General features: G+C 36.1%; 1 protein-coding gene across 7 annotated transcripts in view; it reads left to right on the forward strand.

Annotated features, from left to right (window-relative positions):
• The window catches only part of LOC138691769 (gastrula zinc finger protein XlCGF28.1-like), a 218554-nt gene that overhangs the window by 188733 nt on the left and 11240 nt on the right, over window positions 1-18581 (forward strand). For 3 of the 7 annotated variants that reach the window (XM_069814126.1, XM_069814125.1, XM_069814124.1), the window contains one exon: window positions 9987-18488. The exons of 3 other annotated variants lie outside the window; for them this stretch is intronic. In XM_069814126.1, coding sequence (XP_069670227.1) covers window positions 9987-11313 — 1327 coding nt within the window. In that variant the 3' untranslated portion in view covers window positions 11314-18488. Of the gene's footprint in view, window positions 1-9986; window positions 18489-18581 lie in introns of those variants that run through there. One more of the 7 variants, XM_069814133.1, reaches the window with a different exon arrangement.

Below are 18581 nucleotides of genomic sequence, written 5' to 3' on the forward strand. Positions count from 1 at the left end.
AACTGGTACATCACACAGTACAGCATGGAGGGTACTTCACGAGCAGCTCTTGTATCCGTATCATATGCAACGTGTGCAGGACCTTTCGCCTGCCGATTATCCACCACGGGAGAACTTTTGTCGATGGTTTCTAGCACAAATAGCCAAGCCATTGTTTGTCTCATCAGTTTTGTTTACAGATGAGGCAACGTTTGGGAGAGATGGAATTACCAATTTCCACAATGAACACGTATGGGCAGATCGTAATCCTCGTGCTGTATTTCAGGCTAGACATCAGCAACAATTTAGGATTAATGTGTGGGCTAGAATTGTAGGTGACTGTCTGGTAGGTCCATACGTTCTACCAGCACGTCTTACAAGTGCTATCTACAGGGACTTTATCCAAAACACTCTTCCAGAATTACTGCACGAAGATGTGCCTCTGAACATAAGACAAAACATGTGGTTCATGCATGATGGGGCTCCAGCACATTTTAGTCGCCTCGTTCGAGATACACTGACTGGTGTCTACCATGACAGATGGATAGGCAGAGGAGGACCAGTTCAATGGCCAGCACGTTCTCCCGACCTCAATCCTTTGGATTTTTATCTTTGGGAGCACCTTAAACAATTGGTTTATGGAGCAGACATCCCGGATCAAGAAACTCTTCATCGACATGTCATGGAAGCCTGTGAAACCATTCGACATCATCCCGGAGTATTTGAAAGGGTGCGACAGTCCATTATTCGACGAGTGCATGCATGTCTAGAAGCAAGAGGAAGACATTTCAAGCATTGGTTATGAGTTTTGTGTGTTGGCACATTATGAGTGTACCAATGTGTTGAACAGTTCTAAACGGGGAAACAATGGATTATGGGACATATGTTCATATGAACTTTTTTCCTTCTTTTGGTGTAAGGAACCCATGCCTGAAGTTTGTACACGTATTTTTGATACACCCTGTATATATGAAGGAAATAATGTGGTAGATAATTAAGATTGTTTAACCACTAGCCTTAAATCTAGAAAAACATAACTTGAAATTTTACAAAAATAACATTCAGACAAGAAAAAATCACACTAGGCCTAGGCCATAGTTTCACTTATATTAATTTAATAGTCATTATGCATCGAGCCTATAATGGTAGTAATTAAGACGCGAGTATGTTTATGAAACGAGCGCAAGCGAGTTTCGTAGTTTTCATACAAGCGTCTTAATTACCGTTATAGGCAAGTTTCATACGACTTTTTATGCTCGACCATATTTCTAACTTGAAGTTATTCATAAGTATTCATGTTATCGTTATCTGACTGGGGAGCGGAACTGACCTTGTGCAATATCTCATAAATTGTGAGATGTGCGCAGACGCGAAAGTATTGATTTTTTTCGTAGAAACAAATGTCATTGACCTTGATATAATTTAGTGAGTAAAATATAGATTAATCTTGATATAACCTTGAAATTGATTTAGACATTGAAAAACGAGATGACAAATTGAATTTATTTGTATATTAGTTACAATTAACGCTAATTAATATAGTAACAGAACATAACCATCTGCGACAGTATTGGATTTCCAGCCTCCGCGATGTTTCGCTATTTGTCTGTCGATTGCATATCCGAGAATAATCGATACTTGCGCTCTCAAATTGCTACAATGATGTTTTCTGATTGGTGGAACACCTGAACTCTAATGGATAAGTGTACTTTAATGAGGTCCAGTAAAGGGCTGCTACCAGGTGTATAATTACTACATTTCGGCATGGTCGAGCATAAAAAAAGTTCTACAAGGTATGAAAACGACTCCCCCAGCAGGCCTATGTACTTAGAAAAACTATCTTGATCTTCACTGAGTGTAGCACAGTTGTGACAGTGAAAGATGACGCAGTCTTCCTCCATATCCTCTTCATCCAAGCCAAGTGTATTTACACGTGACTTTGGGATGCATTTAATGTGATGTGTATCTTTGCATTTGTCATATTCAACCCATGGTCGCTTCAGTTTCTTCAGGTTTAAACTCTTACCACATTTCTTGCAAAGCCAATCGTTCGGATCTTCGATTAATCTTCTTCTGCTCTTTGGCATTTTTTTTTCTTCTGTCAAAATGGGCCACTTTTTTTTTCTGGGATCTTTGGATAAAAGAGGGATCTTTTAAAGGGGCTGCTAACAGTACCCCCTTTCTTTGAGGGATAGGATGGTGATGAACATGTTTTAACTTCAAATGTTCAAAATCATCCTACATATTATTCAAAACTGCATGTTCTTAAGCTACAAAACGCACGACTAATCGTGATACTATTGCGATCATATTATACCATCCTATTATAAATTGCGTTTGATCTTTCTGCAACTACAGAAAAAAATACAAGGAATTCAATATCGATAATCCCTTCCCTATAAAAAAACACATTAGTGGCTGCATATCCTGTTTTTAGCGTATGGTACTTAAATACAAATGATTAAAGAGGGCAATATTCACCTTCGACATAGTTCCTATTTTTTTATTCGTGCATATTGTTCTCAAAGTTCTCGTTTAGGTTCATGAACATTCAATTTACTCGTATCTATATTCTGCATACTGCAGATTTCTCCACCCATCTCGGGGAATCGCTATTATACAGGTTTACGTTATTATTTATTGTAAATTAAATTAAGTTATGATGTAAGAAAATATTGAATTATATTAAATTATACTAGGTTATACAAAATAATTTTGAATATAATTTTGACACTCACAGAAAACCAACAAGAGGAAAAACGTAATCAACTGTAGCATATGACATAACATAGCCCTACAACATGTTGCACTGTATGGAACGCTCCTGCCATCTAGCGGTAAAACTTCCCATAACATATCCCTACTGAGTTCACCACCTCCCCTATCTTGCAGTCACGCCAAATCCTTAGGAGATTCTTCAGGTGACCACTGCTCACCATCTCGAACCTCCTTGAACCTGCCAAAGTGACAGGATTAATTTTGTCCTCCTGCATTTCAATGAAGGTCTTGGTCTGGGATACGGAAGCTCCTCTGCCAGAGGATCAATCGGCTCTCTACTCTGGATACATTTGTCAAAATTGACAATTTGACTTTTGAATGTATTAAGCCCAGTGCGTAGAAACCCATTCTTTATTACCTCTTCAATAGCTTTGGTTGCAAAGACAGATTGCAAAAGACCACAAAATGTTTTCTTCGTTACATCCTTTGCGTAGTTCTCAAATTTCCACTGTCGTACAACATCCTTCCAGCCAACCTTGAAAAACTGACATCAGCTGGCTGCAAGAGATGTGTGCAATTAGTACAGGGCTGGGCACATTACGTGATTCTGAGAAATGAGCGCTGTGTGCTTTAAAGAGCGTGTCTTGCGAGCATTGTGACGTATGCATACTGTACGTCATTCAGTGTCGGTGCAGTGGTGACTCTGCAGTATGATGGCGAACTTTGAAGACTGAGTTTCCGCTCATACACTAAAGCGTCCCGCTATTCCCAATGTTTTTAATGTATCATGGGAGGAGGAGTTCTTTTTGGTAGAGAGTAGTGGATTAGCAAAGTGTTTAATTTGGTATAAAACACTCCAACTGGTTAACAAGTTCAATATCCAACGACAATATTCTTTACAGCATGCTACTGAATATGACAAATATGTTGGTAATGAACGCCATAAATTAATACAACAACTTAAAGGAAATGTTTCTCTGGTACATTATATTAGAGTATCTGTTTCATATTTATATTGCATTATAAGTTATTATACATTTAGTAATATATAATTTTATATTATACAAGTAAGTATCATGATATATCATAGTATAGTATATTACAGTTCATGATATATCATATATCATATTATGTACATGAACTGTAATATATTACACTATGATGTATCATAATACTTGTATAATTTAAAATTATATATTACTAAATGTATAATAACTTATAATGCAATATAAATATCGAATGGATACTCTAATATAATGTACCTGAGAAACATTTTATGCACGTTGTATTAATTTATGGTCATATCATATCATATCATATATTACATTACATCATATTTTATTACATTACATTACATTACATTATATTATATTATATTATTATATATTATTCTACATTACATTATATTATATTATATTATATTACATTACATTACAATACAATACATTACATTACATTATATTATATTATATTACATTTTATTATATTATATGACATTATATTATATTACATTACATTATATTATATGACATTACATTATATTATATTATATTACATTACATTATATTATATTATATTACATTACATTATATTATATTATATTACATTACATTTTATATTATATTACATTACATTATATTATATTATATTACATTATATTATATTACATTATATTATATTATATTATATTACATTACATTATATTATATTACATTATATTATATTACATTACATTATATTATATTACATTACATTACATATATTATATTATATTATGTGACATTACATTACATTATATTATATTATATTACATTGCATTATATTATATTATATTATATTATATGACATTACATTACATTATATTATATTATATTATATTACATTACATTATATTATATCATATTATATTACATTATATTATATTATGTTATATTATATTACAGTACATTACATTACATTATATTATATTATATTATATTAAATTACATTATATTATATGATATTACATTATTTTATATTATATGACATTACATTACATTATATTATATTATATTATATTATATTATATTATATTACATTACATTACATTATATTATATTATATTACATTATATTATATTACATTACATTACATTACATTACATTACATTATATTATATTATATTACATTATATTATATTATATTATATGACATTACATTACATTATATTGTATTATATTATATTATATTATATGACATTACATTACATTATATTGTATTATATTATATTATATTATATTACATTTTTTTTCTTTATTGTGCTAAAACAGCAAGTTCCATTGCATACAATATTTGCAATTCTACATGCTATGTTTATGCTACATATTTTTCAGTTCATAGTTGATATTCATATAGCAGTACATTATTGCAATACTCGTATACAGAGTCGGTTAAAATAGATATTACAATCCAAAAATTAAAATAAATAAAAATTATCTACTCTACACAATATATGATCAACTAGCAATTATAAATCTTATGCTTAATTAATACATAACAAATACGCATTACACATCCACAATTAAATTATCTATGTACTATATACAATCAATCCGCTCGCCAGTTACAAAGCTTATGCCTAAATGCATTATACGTAAATTTTGTACAAGTGTTGCAATATTACATGCTATGTTTATATTATCAATCGAATTGATATATGTAGAATAGTTCACAGTTCATAGTTATTTAGCAATACACTATTGTAATAGATATAGTCAAATTAAATTATACCTTACAAATCCAAAGTTTAAAATATGTATTACAAATCCACAATTATATTGTACCTTACAAATTCACAATTTAAAATATTATACATTATAAATCCGAAATTTAAAATATGCATTACAAATCCACAATTTAAATTGTATCTTACAATTCACAATTTAAAATATTATACATTATAAATCCGAAATTTAAAATATGCATTACAAATCCGCAATTTAAATTGTATCTTACAATTCACAATTTAAAATATTATACATTACAAATGCACAATTTAAATTGCAGCTTACAAATTTACAATTAAAATATTATACATTACAAGTTCACAAATTTAAATAAAATTTTCTACTCTATACAATGGATGATAAGCTAGCCAATTATAAAGCTTATGCTTAAATACATTATAAGACAACGTTGTACAAGTGTTTGAATATTATATGCTATTTTTACATTTCATACATGTTCACAGTCATTTAACAATACACTATTGCAATAGACTGAGTCATATTTGAATTGTACATCACAGATCCACAGTTTAAAATCTTATAATTGTATGCTTATTTGGATTCATGTTTACAATGCGTTGTACTTATTTTTATTCATGTTTATAATGTGTTAAAGTCTATTGATTGTATGAATGTTTTGAATTGTTTGTAGTGTTTCAAAATGAGTTGATCTTGAGCAACTGGCCACTTTCCATGATTCGTTACTATTTGATGTCTAAAGATGTCCCTCTGCTGCTGAAGTTTTCTAAACCTGTATTTTAGATGATCCACAATTTTTTATATTATATTACATTATATTATATTATATTATATTACATTACATTACATTACATTATATTATATTATATTACATTACATTACATTACATTACATTATATTATATTACATTATATTATATTATATTATATTATATTATATTATATTATATTATATTATATTATATTATATTATATTATATATTAACAGGATGACAATAATGCACTTCGTGAATCGGCTATGAGAATTAGCTACAAAATTTGCCACGAAATTGCAAAGGAATTGAAAACATTCAACGGAGGTGAATTCATCAAGCGATGTTTAATTACATTGGCAGATGAACTCTGTCCAAAGCAAGTAGGGAAGTGGAAGCCATACGCCTTCTCGTAGAACCGTGGTGAGGAGATTGCAGTCTGTGCGTATGGGTTATGTAAATAAGCCTAATGATTTGTGTGTGTGCATAGAGCGAAGTTTATTTCATTAAATTAATAAGAGTGTTATAAAGTCTGTACAGTACAATGGATTGATGTAATATCCTTATAAACTATTATATACTGACAGACTGAATGACTAGAACAACCATGGCTCTTGTTACATTAATGCAGGGAAGGTAGCTGTAATGCGAGTCTGCCACTGCGTGAGCGTTCTGCTCTGGCTTGGAATCGAAGTAGCTTTCGGAGCGAGAGGAGCTCTGGCACGATGTCATTTGAGCGGTGGCCATCTACAAACATTATCACAGGTCGTGCAATGTTTTCATTCTTCAAAAATTCCATGTAATGATTCGAAATGTATTCGAAGAACACTTCGCTGTTCATCCAGCCACTCTCCAATAGACCAATTGCCCATAAATCTGGCACAGAATCTGCAACATCTCGTGGCAATCTCTTGTACGGAAAAATGACGATAGGTGGCACAGTTTCTCTTCCTGCCGAGAAGCAACCCATTACTATTAACTGTTCCTTCTCATTGTTGATAAAAGTCCCCTCCACCCCGTGGTCCAAGGACTTTACCACTTTTTGGGCACAACATGAAGCCAGACTCGTCTGCGTTAAATACCCGCCTTGGATGGTTTAGAACGTTCCTGAAGCCATCTGCAGTTAAAGTTAATTCAACTTCTTGAAACCACTTCTCGATAATCTTCTTTGACACTGATGCACGTGATCGATTTAAACTCTCTGCATGTTTCTCGGTAATTACAGGATTGCCTTTCATAAATGCATGAAACCACGTCATTCCCGGGACGTTATTCGTGAAGGGATTGTGTCGTTTATCTGCATCAAGCACCCTCTTCACCTCATTGCATAACAAGTGCCTGGCAATTGGAAAACCCTTCCTAGCCAATGCTAAAACCCATTGTGCAAGGAGGTTTTCTTCAGCTGCTGTCAACGTACGTGCTGGGCCCATTCTTCTTTCTCCAGGAATAGTGCCACTACGCTTCCTGATTAGTGTTGATCTAGGGACACCGAAAGTGCTCGCAGCTTCCTTCTTTGTCATACCACTTCGTAATCCTGCTACAACGTCATTCATCTTCTACTCAGGATACTGGAGTGTAGGACGTTTAAGCCCTTGCAACTAATGTAGGTCGCAGTCTTGTATTTGAAAAACCAAATCTATAAGAATATACAGAACCTTATTTAGTCCTACACAGTAAGAAGCATCTCTAACAGAAATGAAAACACCCAAGAAGTGGGTTAAATCAACTAATAGTATTGGAAAATATTAAGCTGTCCATCATTAATTACTGTGTCCCCACCATTAAGACCGCTATTTTAATAGAGGACCCCCATGTGTCCAGTACTTACTTACGTACTTGCTGGCTTTTAAGGAACCCGGAGGTTCATTGCCGCCCTCACATAAGCTCGCCATTGGTCCCTATCCTGAGCAAGATTAATCCAGTCTCTACCATCATATCCCACCTCCCTCAAATCCATTTTAATATTATCCTCCCCTCTACGTCTCGACCTCCCCAAAGGTCCTTTCCCCTCTAGCCTCCCAACTAACACTCTATATGCATTTCTGGATTCGCCATACGTGCTAAATGTCCTGCCCATCTCAAACGTCTGGATTTTATGTTCCTAATTATGTCAGGTGAAGAATACAATGCGTGCAGCTCTGCGTTATGTAACTTTCTCCATTCTCCTGTAACTTCATACCTCTTAGCCCCAAATATTTTCCTAAGCACCTTATTCTCAAACATCCTTAATCTCTGTTCGTCTCTCAAAGTGAGAGTCCAAGTTTCACAACCATACAGAACAACCGGTACTATAACTGTTTTATAAATTCTAACTTTCAGATTTTTTGACAGAAGACTAGATGACAAAAGCTTCTCAACCGAATAATAACAGGCATTTCCCATATTTATTCTGCGTTTAATTTCCTCCCGAGTGTCATTTATATTTGTTACTGTTGCTCCAAGATATTTGAATTTTTCCACCTCTTCGAAAGATACCCGATCGCTTTACTTGCTTCAACTAGAATTTCCGCGTTTTCCCTAATCGTTTGTGCATTTTCTCCTAACATATTCACGTCATCCGCATAGACAAGAAGCTGATGTAACCCATTCAACTCCAATCCTGTCTATCATCCTGAACTTAGCTAATGGCATATTCTTGAGCGAAGTTAAAAAGTAGAGGTGATAGTGCATCTCCCTGCTTTAGCCCACAGTGAATTGGAAAAGCATCAGATAGAAACTGGCCTATACGGACTCTGCTGTAAGTTTCACTAAGACACATTTTGATTAATCGAACTAGTGTCTTGGGAATACCAAATTCAATAAGAATATTATATAAAACTTCTCTCTTAACGGAGTCATACGCCTTTCTGAAATCTATGAATAGCTGATGTACTGTACCCTTATATTCCCATTTTTTCTCCAATATGTGTCGAATACAATAAATCTGATCAATAGTCGATCTATTACGCCTAATTCCACTCTGATGATTCCCAATAATTTCATATGGAGTAAATCTTCTCAAAAGAGTATTCGACAAAATTTTGTACGACGTCAACAAAAGTGATATTCATCGAAAGTTACTACAGTTAGTCTTATCCCCCTTCTTAAAAATAGGTACGATTATGGAGTTCTTCCATTGTTCTGGTACAATTTCCTTTTCCCAAATTGCAAGTAAAAGTTTATAAATTTCGCTAGATAATGCACTTCCACCCTCTTGTATTAATTCTGCTGGAATTTGATCAATAACTGGAGACTTGTACTTTTTCAGATTTTCTATCGCAATTTCGACTTCAGAAAGTGTGGGTTCGGTATGAATGGCTCAGCAGTTTGTATTTGAATTTCGTCCCGTACTAAAATATATAACAAAAGCATGCTTCAGTATTGGACACCCCTACTGTACATATTAAATATTTTTAGATAACTTTTATTGTTGTTTTAAATGAAAGCTTACTATAAAACATGATACATTATATGTATTTAACTTAATATAATCACATAAATTACCAGATGCTTACCGATTCAAAACCATGCATCCACTATTTACAAGCAGCAGGAACTGAAACTATTTCCGGCTATCTCTGACTCCATGATTGGCCCAAACTAAGAGCCAATAGCAATCCACCTTACAAAAAATGACCAGTTTAAAAGCCTGAATGCAACTGTAAATAGATATACCATTGGTTGTGAGTGTTCTTAATAAAATATGTTCGGAACGTGTACACTACTAAATTATGTTCATTACTAGAATTGGTAGCCTGTGTTACCTTATTGGAAATTTAGACATTCTTTCCACTAATGACACTTATAATTGTCAGTGTTGCAGTTAGCCATAATAGTGGAGTTGCAACATTCTGCGAGAATATTCCTGAAGAGGAGGACGGCAAGAAATACGATTGTGACATTTGCGGAATGTCTTTTCTCGACCTTGCAAGACTCGAAGGCCATTACCTCGAAGACAAATGTCACAAGGAATTCAATTGCGATGTGTGTGGAAAGTGTTTTTCCCGATCGGGGGATTTCGAAAAGCATTCACGTGTTCACTCAAGCGAGAAACAATTCAGCTGTGACGTTTGTGGAAAGAGTTTTTCTCGCTTGGCTCATCTACAGAGGCATTCACTCGTGCACACAGGCGCGAAACCATTCAGTTGTAACGAGTGTGGGAAGTGCTTTTCAAATTCCGACAATCTCAAGACACATTCACGCGTGCACACAGGCGCTAAACCTTTCAGTTGTAACGTGTGTGGGAAGTGCTTTTCAAAGTCCGACTCTCTCAGGAATCATTCACATGTGCACACGGGCGCGAAACCATTCTGTTGTAACGAGTGTGGGAAGTGCTTTTCAAACTCCAACAATCTCAAGCGACATTCACGCGTGCACACAGGCGCGAAACCTTTCAGGTGTGACGTCTGTGGGAAGTGTTTATCAAGCTCTTCAATTCTTAAAAGGCATTCAGTGCTTCACACCAGCAAGAAGCCATTGAGTTGTGACGTTTGTGGAAAGTGTTTTTCCCGATTGTGGGATTTCGAAAATCATTCACGCGTTCACTCGAGCGACAATCAATTCCGTTGTGACGTTTGTGGAAAGTGCTTTACAAGGTCCATAAATTTCAAGAAACATTCACGCGTGCACGCAGACGCAAAAACATTCAGTTGTGATGTGTGTGGAAAGAGATTTTCGCGCTTGGCTCATCTAGAGAGGCATTCACTCGTGCACACAGGCGCGAAACCATTCAGTTGTAACGTGTGTGGGAAGTGCTTTTCAAACTCCGACAGTCTCAAGAGGCATTCACTCGTGCACACAGGCGCGAAACCTTTCAAGTGTGACGTGTGTGGGAAGTGTGTATCAAGCTCTTCAGATCTGAAAAACCATTCAGTGGTTCACACCAGCGAGAAGCCATTCGTTTGTGACGTTTGTGGAAAGTGTTTTTCGCACTCGAACTATCTCTATAAGCATAAATTTCTACACTCAGGCGTGAAACCATTCAGTTGTGACGTGTGCGGAATGAGTTTTTCGCGCTCCGCATATTTGAATACGCATTCACTCGTACACACAGGGGAGAAGCCATTCGTTTGTGACGTGTGTGGCAAATGCTATAAGACGTCTTCACAACTGAAGAAGCATTCCCGCCTGCACATTCTATGAAGTCATTCAACTGTGACGTCTGTGCGAAGTGTTCTTCTCGCGCGGAATATCTCTTAATGGATTCATGTGTTCACACAAGCGAGAAGCCTTTCATTTGTGAAGTTTGTGGAATGGAAGCATGCTGTTGAAATATATCCAGCGAATAGAGAATATAAAGAATGGACACTGAGCGAATTTTCCTGTGTTTTGTTTCTCTTTGCGCCAGCATTTAGCTAGAGGTTAATGTAACCGAGCATACGCTAAGATAATAATTGAGAATAGAGTTGAGACACAGGATTCCAACATCGCCTACCTTATTGCATAATCAAGTAACGCTTTGCTTCAAATAAATTCAAGTTAACAGCTTTTCCTTATTTCTCAGTGGCGAACTAGTTCTCATAATATTTTTTTATATTTCAGATATAATAAATTATATCATTAAATAATTTAATACATTATAAAATTATGTATCAGATTCGTTTAATATTTGTATATAATATAATATAATATAATATAGGTATATGGTTTTACTTCTCATAAGGGTTTTGTTTTTCAATTTTCAGCGCTATCAAATCATTACATATTTTAATTGTTGGGGTCAACGTCTCAACTCTTCATTATAAAGGAACTCTAGAATCTAGACATTGCAGTTAATGACAGATTTATTATTTTATGGATCCAGTTTTTTTTATTTGAGTACATAATGTACCTATATGTATAAATTATATGTGTTATATTTCCGCTGTGTCGACTGCTAGCTGGTGTGATGTCAGCGCCAACTATAGGGAGAAAGCAGAATTTCACGCTCTAGCTGGCTTGAAGGTAATTGGAATCAGTCCGGCTACATCAAAGGTACCGACTCGAAGTGTCCATTCTTTATAATCCCTATTCGCTGAGATATCAATGTGAATTCACGTATATACAGTTGAGAAGCCATTCAGTTGTGATATGAGTGTTAAGTGTTTTGCAATTCCGGTTAATCTCCAGATGCTCTTTTCTGTAAAACCGTTCTGTTGTGGTTTGTTTGGAATGGATTTTTCGCGCTCGGAAAATCTTAATGTGTATTTACGTTTCTACACATAACAGAAACTGTTCAGTTGTGATATCTGTGGAATGCGTTCATTATGACTCAAACATCTTTATATACAATCTTTCGTGTACATAATTATACGTGGTGTGTCTAAAAAGTTCGGTGAATGATGTCATATCTGAACGGCAACTTGGCGCACGTGCTTGCGCATGCGTATGGTTCTTCAGAGACTTGGAGAGAATCGATACACAGCATGCAATGCATGTGACTGGCAGTGTAAACAGACTGCGACCAGTTGAACATAGTGTGAGAGGAAGTGTCACAGCGCAATGGAGCAACGTGTAAACATCAAGTTCTGCTACAAATTGGGTAAGACTGCAACGGAGACACACGGAATGTTGGTGCAGGTGTACAGGAGGGAAGCCGTGAGCAGTAAATGTGTTTACGAATGGTTTAAACGCTTCCGTGAAGGGAAGGAAACAATTGAGGATGAGCCACGTTCAGGTCGGCCATCGACATGCAGAACCCCAGAAATGATCGAGAAAGTGCGACAAATGCTGGCACAAGATCGGCGACTGACTCTAAGATCGATTGCGTAGGAATTGGACATTAGCAAGGACACGGTGCACACCATCGTCCGCGATGATTTGGGTAAGCAGAAGATCTGCTCCCGATTTGTGCCGCACAAGCTCACAGACGAGCAGAAAGCAAAACAAATGGAAACTTCTGGTGATTTCATTTCCATGTGTGATCAGGATCCATTGCTTCTGAAAATCATCGTCACGGGAGATGAGATCTTGTGCTACCATTTCGATCCGGAATCAAAACGGCATTCGATGTCATGGTGTTCACCGACTTCCCCGCGACCAAAAAAAAAAAGCCGTCTGCAAAAATCCAAGGTGAAAACACTGTGATCGCCGTCTTCGACAACAACGGCATCATCCACAAGGAATTTGTTCCTACAGGTCAAACCATTAATGCTGCATTTTACCAGTCCCTTTTGAACCGATTGCTACAGCGTATCCGGCGGGTTCGGCCAGAGTTCCACAAGACTGGAAAATGGCTGCTGCTCCATGACAATGCCCCTGCACACTGAGCGATCCGTGTTCGCCAATTCCTGGCTCAGAAGATGGTAACTGTTCTTGAACACTCTCCATACTCCTCTGATCTCGCCGCCTTCAAGCGGGGAAACAGTAAAAAGTCCGCAGGAGCCAGATCAGGGGAGTACGGAGGATGTTCAAGAACAGTTATCTTCTGAGCCAGGAATTGGAAAAGTTCGGTGAATGGTATCAGAAAGCAAAAAAAACAAAGTTACAAACAAATTTTCTTTATTGCCCTTCAAAATAGTCGCCACCCGCTACAACACACTTTTGACAACGTTCGTACAACTTCTGGAAACTATCAGCAAAAGCCTCCTGTGGAATCGATCGCAGAACGGCTGTCACACGATCTTTGATGGCATTCACATCCGCAAAACGTTCACCTTTCATGGCCGCCTTCAAGCGGGGAAACAGGAAGAAGTCCGCAGGAGCCAGATCAGGGGAGTACGGAGGGTCATTGTCATGGAGCAGCATCCATTTGCCAGTCCTGTGCAACTCAGGCCGAACCCGCCGGGTACGCTGTAGCTTTTATTTTATTTTTAGTAGGTTATTTTACGACGCTTTATCAACAGCTTTGGTTATTTAGCGTCTGAATGATATGAAGGTGATAATGCCGGTGAAATGAGTCCGGGCTCCAACACCGAAAGTTACCCAGCATTTGCTCATATTGGATTCAGGGAAAACCCCAGAAAAACCTCAACCAGGTAACTTGCCCCGACCGCGAATCGAACCCGGTCCACCTTTTTTGGCGGCTAGACGTGCTGTTACTCCACAGGCGTGGACTGTACGCTGTAGCAATCGGTTCTAAACGGACTGGTAAAATGCAGCATTAATGGTTTGACCTGCAGGAACAAGTTCCTTGTGGATGATACCGTTGTTGTCGAAGAAGGCGATCAACAGTGTTTTCACCTTGGATTTTTGCATACGGCTTTTTTTTTTTTGGTCGCGGGGAAGTCGGTGAACACCATGACATCGATTGCCGTTACAAATATAGAAATGAAGTGACTTTTATTTTCTCAGTTTTTCCTGGTACCGGTAATATTAAACAGAAAAAGTAAAATTTAGCTTTTCTTTTTTCATTACTTTCAATTATATTGTTTAATAACGTTTTACTGATTCTATTATGTCTAAATTACCAGCTTTAACGTAGTCATAATAATAATAATAATAATAATAATAATAATAATAATATAATAATAATATTAATAATATTAATAATAATAATAATAACCTACAGAAATACATACAAAATCGGAGGTCACATGTCATCAGAATGACTCGTTCTAGAATTCCACGCCAAATTTAATTTTAAATTACCATCGTGTGGGCAACAGATTCTTTGGCAGTCTGTTCAACCATTGGCAAGAGACCGTAACAGGCCACTACGCCCAATATATGCAAGGATGATGATGATGATGATGATGATGATTATGATGATAATATTTTGACATTTTTATAAGTTTCGAAAAATGAATGTATATTTAGTAAATTGGACTTGATGAATCGAAACCACTTATGGTCTTTGTAAATATCCATTGTGTGAAACTAAGAACTATAAACAGATTCTCTGTAGCAAAATAGTTGCACTCCAGCGTTATTTTTCTTGTACTCCAACCTAGCTAGTCCACACAATTGAAGTTGCCCAAAATATTGATCCAGGAATATTCGCCCAAATTGATTTCACCCAACTATTTTCATTCTCACCCTCACTCACGGGAAATTCACCCACTGCGATGAAGTTTAGTTCATTTCATAGTTAATACATTTTAGAGCAATTCGCTTCCGTGGTAAATTTTGTATTCAGAAATGTTTAAATGTATATATTAATATTTTGAAGTTCTTTCTTAACAATTCAAAATTTCTTTCCCTGGTTGTACTTGTATTACAGATTTCTTAAATCTAGATTACTGTTTTGAATGTTTACATTTTCAATTGATATCCACGGAGAAATTATTCCAAGTGTATTACTGATTCATAAAGTTTATATGTACAACCTTCACTCCAGAAATGCCAATCGAACCAAGGGATATGGGTTTGCAGAAGGAAACCTCATAGCGCAAAATGTGCGACCACAGGAGCACCAAATGGATCCTATGTAGAAGTGCAGTATATAAAGTAGAAGAAGATGTCCGTCCTCCACCACATGAAGAGGTGGAAACAGTGCGTCGATGTACGGCACTAAATCAAGCAGCTCCAGCTCAGATTATTGAACGTGAATGCAGCGGGTGCCATCAGACATGCTTCAGGTTTTCCTCTGAGGAAATCCTTAAAAAGAAGTATAAACCAAAGGCCAAAGGAACTTTTCTGTCAACCCAATATCTATCCGAGATCTTCGAGTTATACCACCAGAATTGCTGTCTTAGCATTTGTTTCTGTTGAAGATGTACCAGCGTGGTTTCATACAGTTCCCGAGACCATGCCCAAAATGATGACATTTCGTCAAATATGTCAAGGCCACCTGCGTTGGGATTACTGCAGGAGGGCGTCGGTCTGCTACAGAAGCTCGATATCCTCCTCACTTGTGGAATCAGTTCGAAGCAGCTAGGTCAAGTGAACCACGCACATTAACACAGAAGCATGGCACAACCACTTCCAGAACATTGCTTGTAAGAACCATCCCAATGTATACAAACTCATACATTATTTAAAAAATGAGCAATCCGATGTAGACAGGATGATCCAGGAGTTGGATCTAGGACGAAGAGTACAATAAACACAAAAAAGAAAATATAAAAGCTTAAATATAAGGCTGCAAAATATTTCACAAAAGTATGATGAATTCAAAGACGAAGGACGTGTAGTTGAATATTTGCGTGCCTGTGGTTACAACATTCAAATCTGAATAAATCCAGCGGAGACTCTGTTTCTGCAATAAAATAGGCCTGAATTTTTTCAGGAGATATGTAAACCATTCAAAACTTCGTTCCACCTAAATTATTGCAATATCAATTTTTAAAATATTATAAAAAAATAAATGCTTTATATATGAATTTGTTTTTGTTCTAAATTTCTCTTGAGTTAATTTGTTTTGTCGTATTCACCGGTGCGTCAATTGTGCTTGGGTCAAGTTTTATTTGGGTGAATATTCTTTGTGTGAACTAGCACCGATATAATATACTTTAACAATACGAAATGTAAAATCATGTGGGAAAAATGATATCTTACTTAGGAACCTGCTTATGTTCACTTGTTTGTTACTCGGTTACTATCATACTGTTAGGAACAGTTTGGTTATACTGCTTAAAACGTATGTAGGCCTAGAGCTCTTGTTGACCAAATCATGAACAAATATTTTACAGTACAGTATGTATTTTCATTCAGTGGCGGTTCCTCGGGGGAGGGAAGGGAGGAACGTCCTCCTCACATTTTCTTCTTTTGAAAGTAAATACCAAATAAAATATGTGCCTTGAAATTCGAGGAAGATTCGATAATTTTTAAGTTCACAGCTATAAGAAAACCTCGGTTGATCGAGTTTTAAACGACGCGCGCTCATGTGGTGCTAGAAAACTGTGAGAAAGATGCGAGATTGTTTGTGTAGAGGAAAGGCACTCCATTCCTCCTTTACTGTAGTTAACACACATAGACAACAGCGCACTAGCGGCCAGAGAAAGAAGCAGAGTTTTAAAGCGAGTAAATGAACGGAGAGGGAGGAGATCCTCCCCTGAATTAGTTATGGGCGGGAAATAGAAACTGACTGGTCGTGCAGCAAGCTCGCTACCGCTGCCACCTAACGATGCTGCATTCAACCAGACTATAACACATCTAGGAGGAGACACAACAAAAACAGTTTTAACGCAACGCTATGAAAGACACCATGTAAACTTTTTTTAAAATTATAAATCAAAAATATTATTCATTGCACTTTATATAGGCTACTATTCATGGTATGAAACTTTCGTGGATATTTGAAAGTTAAAGTCAGGTTTATGTAAAACAAAGAGGAAGTAGTTTTACGTAGTTGGCTCCTGAAATTCACTTCTATTCATTGTTTACTAGACAGGGCAACAGCCAAGTAGTCAGTTTTGTACAAATATATTTGAAACTGAAAGTAGGTACTCCAAACTACATCATTTTTAACATAAAAAAAATTAATCGGCCACCGGCAGTTTTGAACAATAATAAAAGTAGCCTATGACTTTACAAGAACTGACATTCTTCAAAAGTATGTGATACTCAACTTGTAAAATGTACATGTGGCAATACAGACCACGTGGGTGGGTGCAGTGTTCTCGCTTTCCTCAGATTATTTCCCATTCCCATTTCAATTTTTCCGTAAAACGGTTCCGGTTACGAGTTAGTAGCTAGACTCTTCCAACACGTGTGATGCTGTAGTGTGCTCGAAAAATGCTACGAGGTTGTGAATTTCCTTGTAATTGTTAATTTGCGCAATTATTCAACAATGAATGGAAGTGAAATCATAATATATTTTGGACAATTTAGGAAACTCAGTTTACAAGAACAGATTATTGCTATACAGAAGGGAAGGCCAACCCCAACTCTACCTGGTCTTACATGTATGCATGTAGGCTAATTTGTAGCATGTTTCATTCAAGAAGGTGTCATTTAGTGCTGTTAATTTCTTTCCTCCTCTTAAGAAATATGCAGGAGCCGCCACTGTTTTCATTACAATTTAAACTATAAATAACTACATTCATTATGGATAAATATTTCACACCAGATGACGCTGATCCTCTTTCTAATTCACCTAATGAAGTATGGATACATGGGCTGAAGACTTTTGATAATTTCTTATCAACACTGTTATTTACTCTTCGAGATTCAAAAAGTTAAATCTGATTAATTATTTGTCTCATTCTGTTTGTAGTTTTATAATTGTAATTGACACGTGATAAGAAATTGCTTTAGAATATGTATGATAAGTACTTTCTTGTGTTAAATTTTAACGTACCTCGTTAACATTTTTCGACCTATTTTCGGTCGTTCCGACCAGTTCCGAAGATGACCGCAAATAGGTCGGAACATGCTAACAAGGTACGTTAAAATTTAACACCATTAAGTACTTTTCATACGTATTCCGAAGTGATATAGTGTTAAAAGTTGTGAAATAAAAGATGTATAAATTGCTTTATCTATTGTCAATGCTCTCCATATAGCCCTAGAGCAACGTAATCGAATATATACCAGACATTTACCTGCCG

Source organism: Periplaneta americana, chromosome 16 (assembly GCF_040183065.1).
Source record: "Periplaneta americana isolate PAMFEO1 chromosome 16, P.americana_PAMFEO1_priV1, whole genome shotgun sequence".
NCBI lineage: Eukaryota > Metazoa > Arthropoda > Insecta > Blattodea > Blattidae > Periplaneta > Periplaneta americana.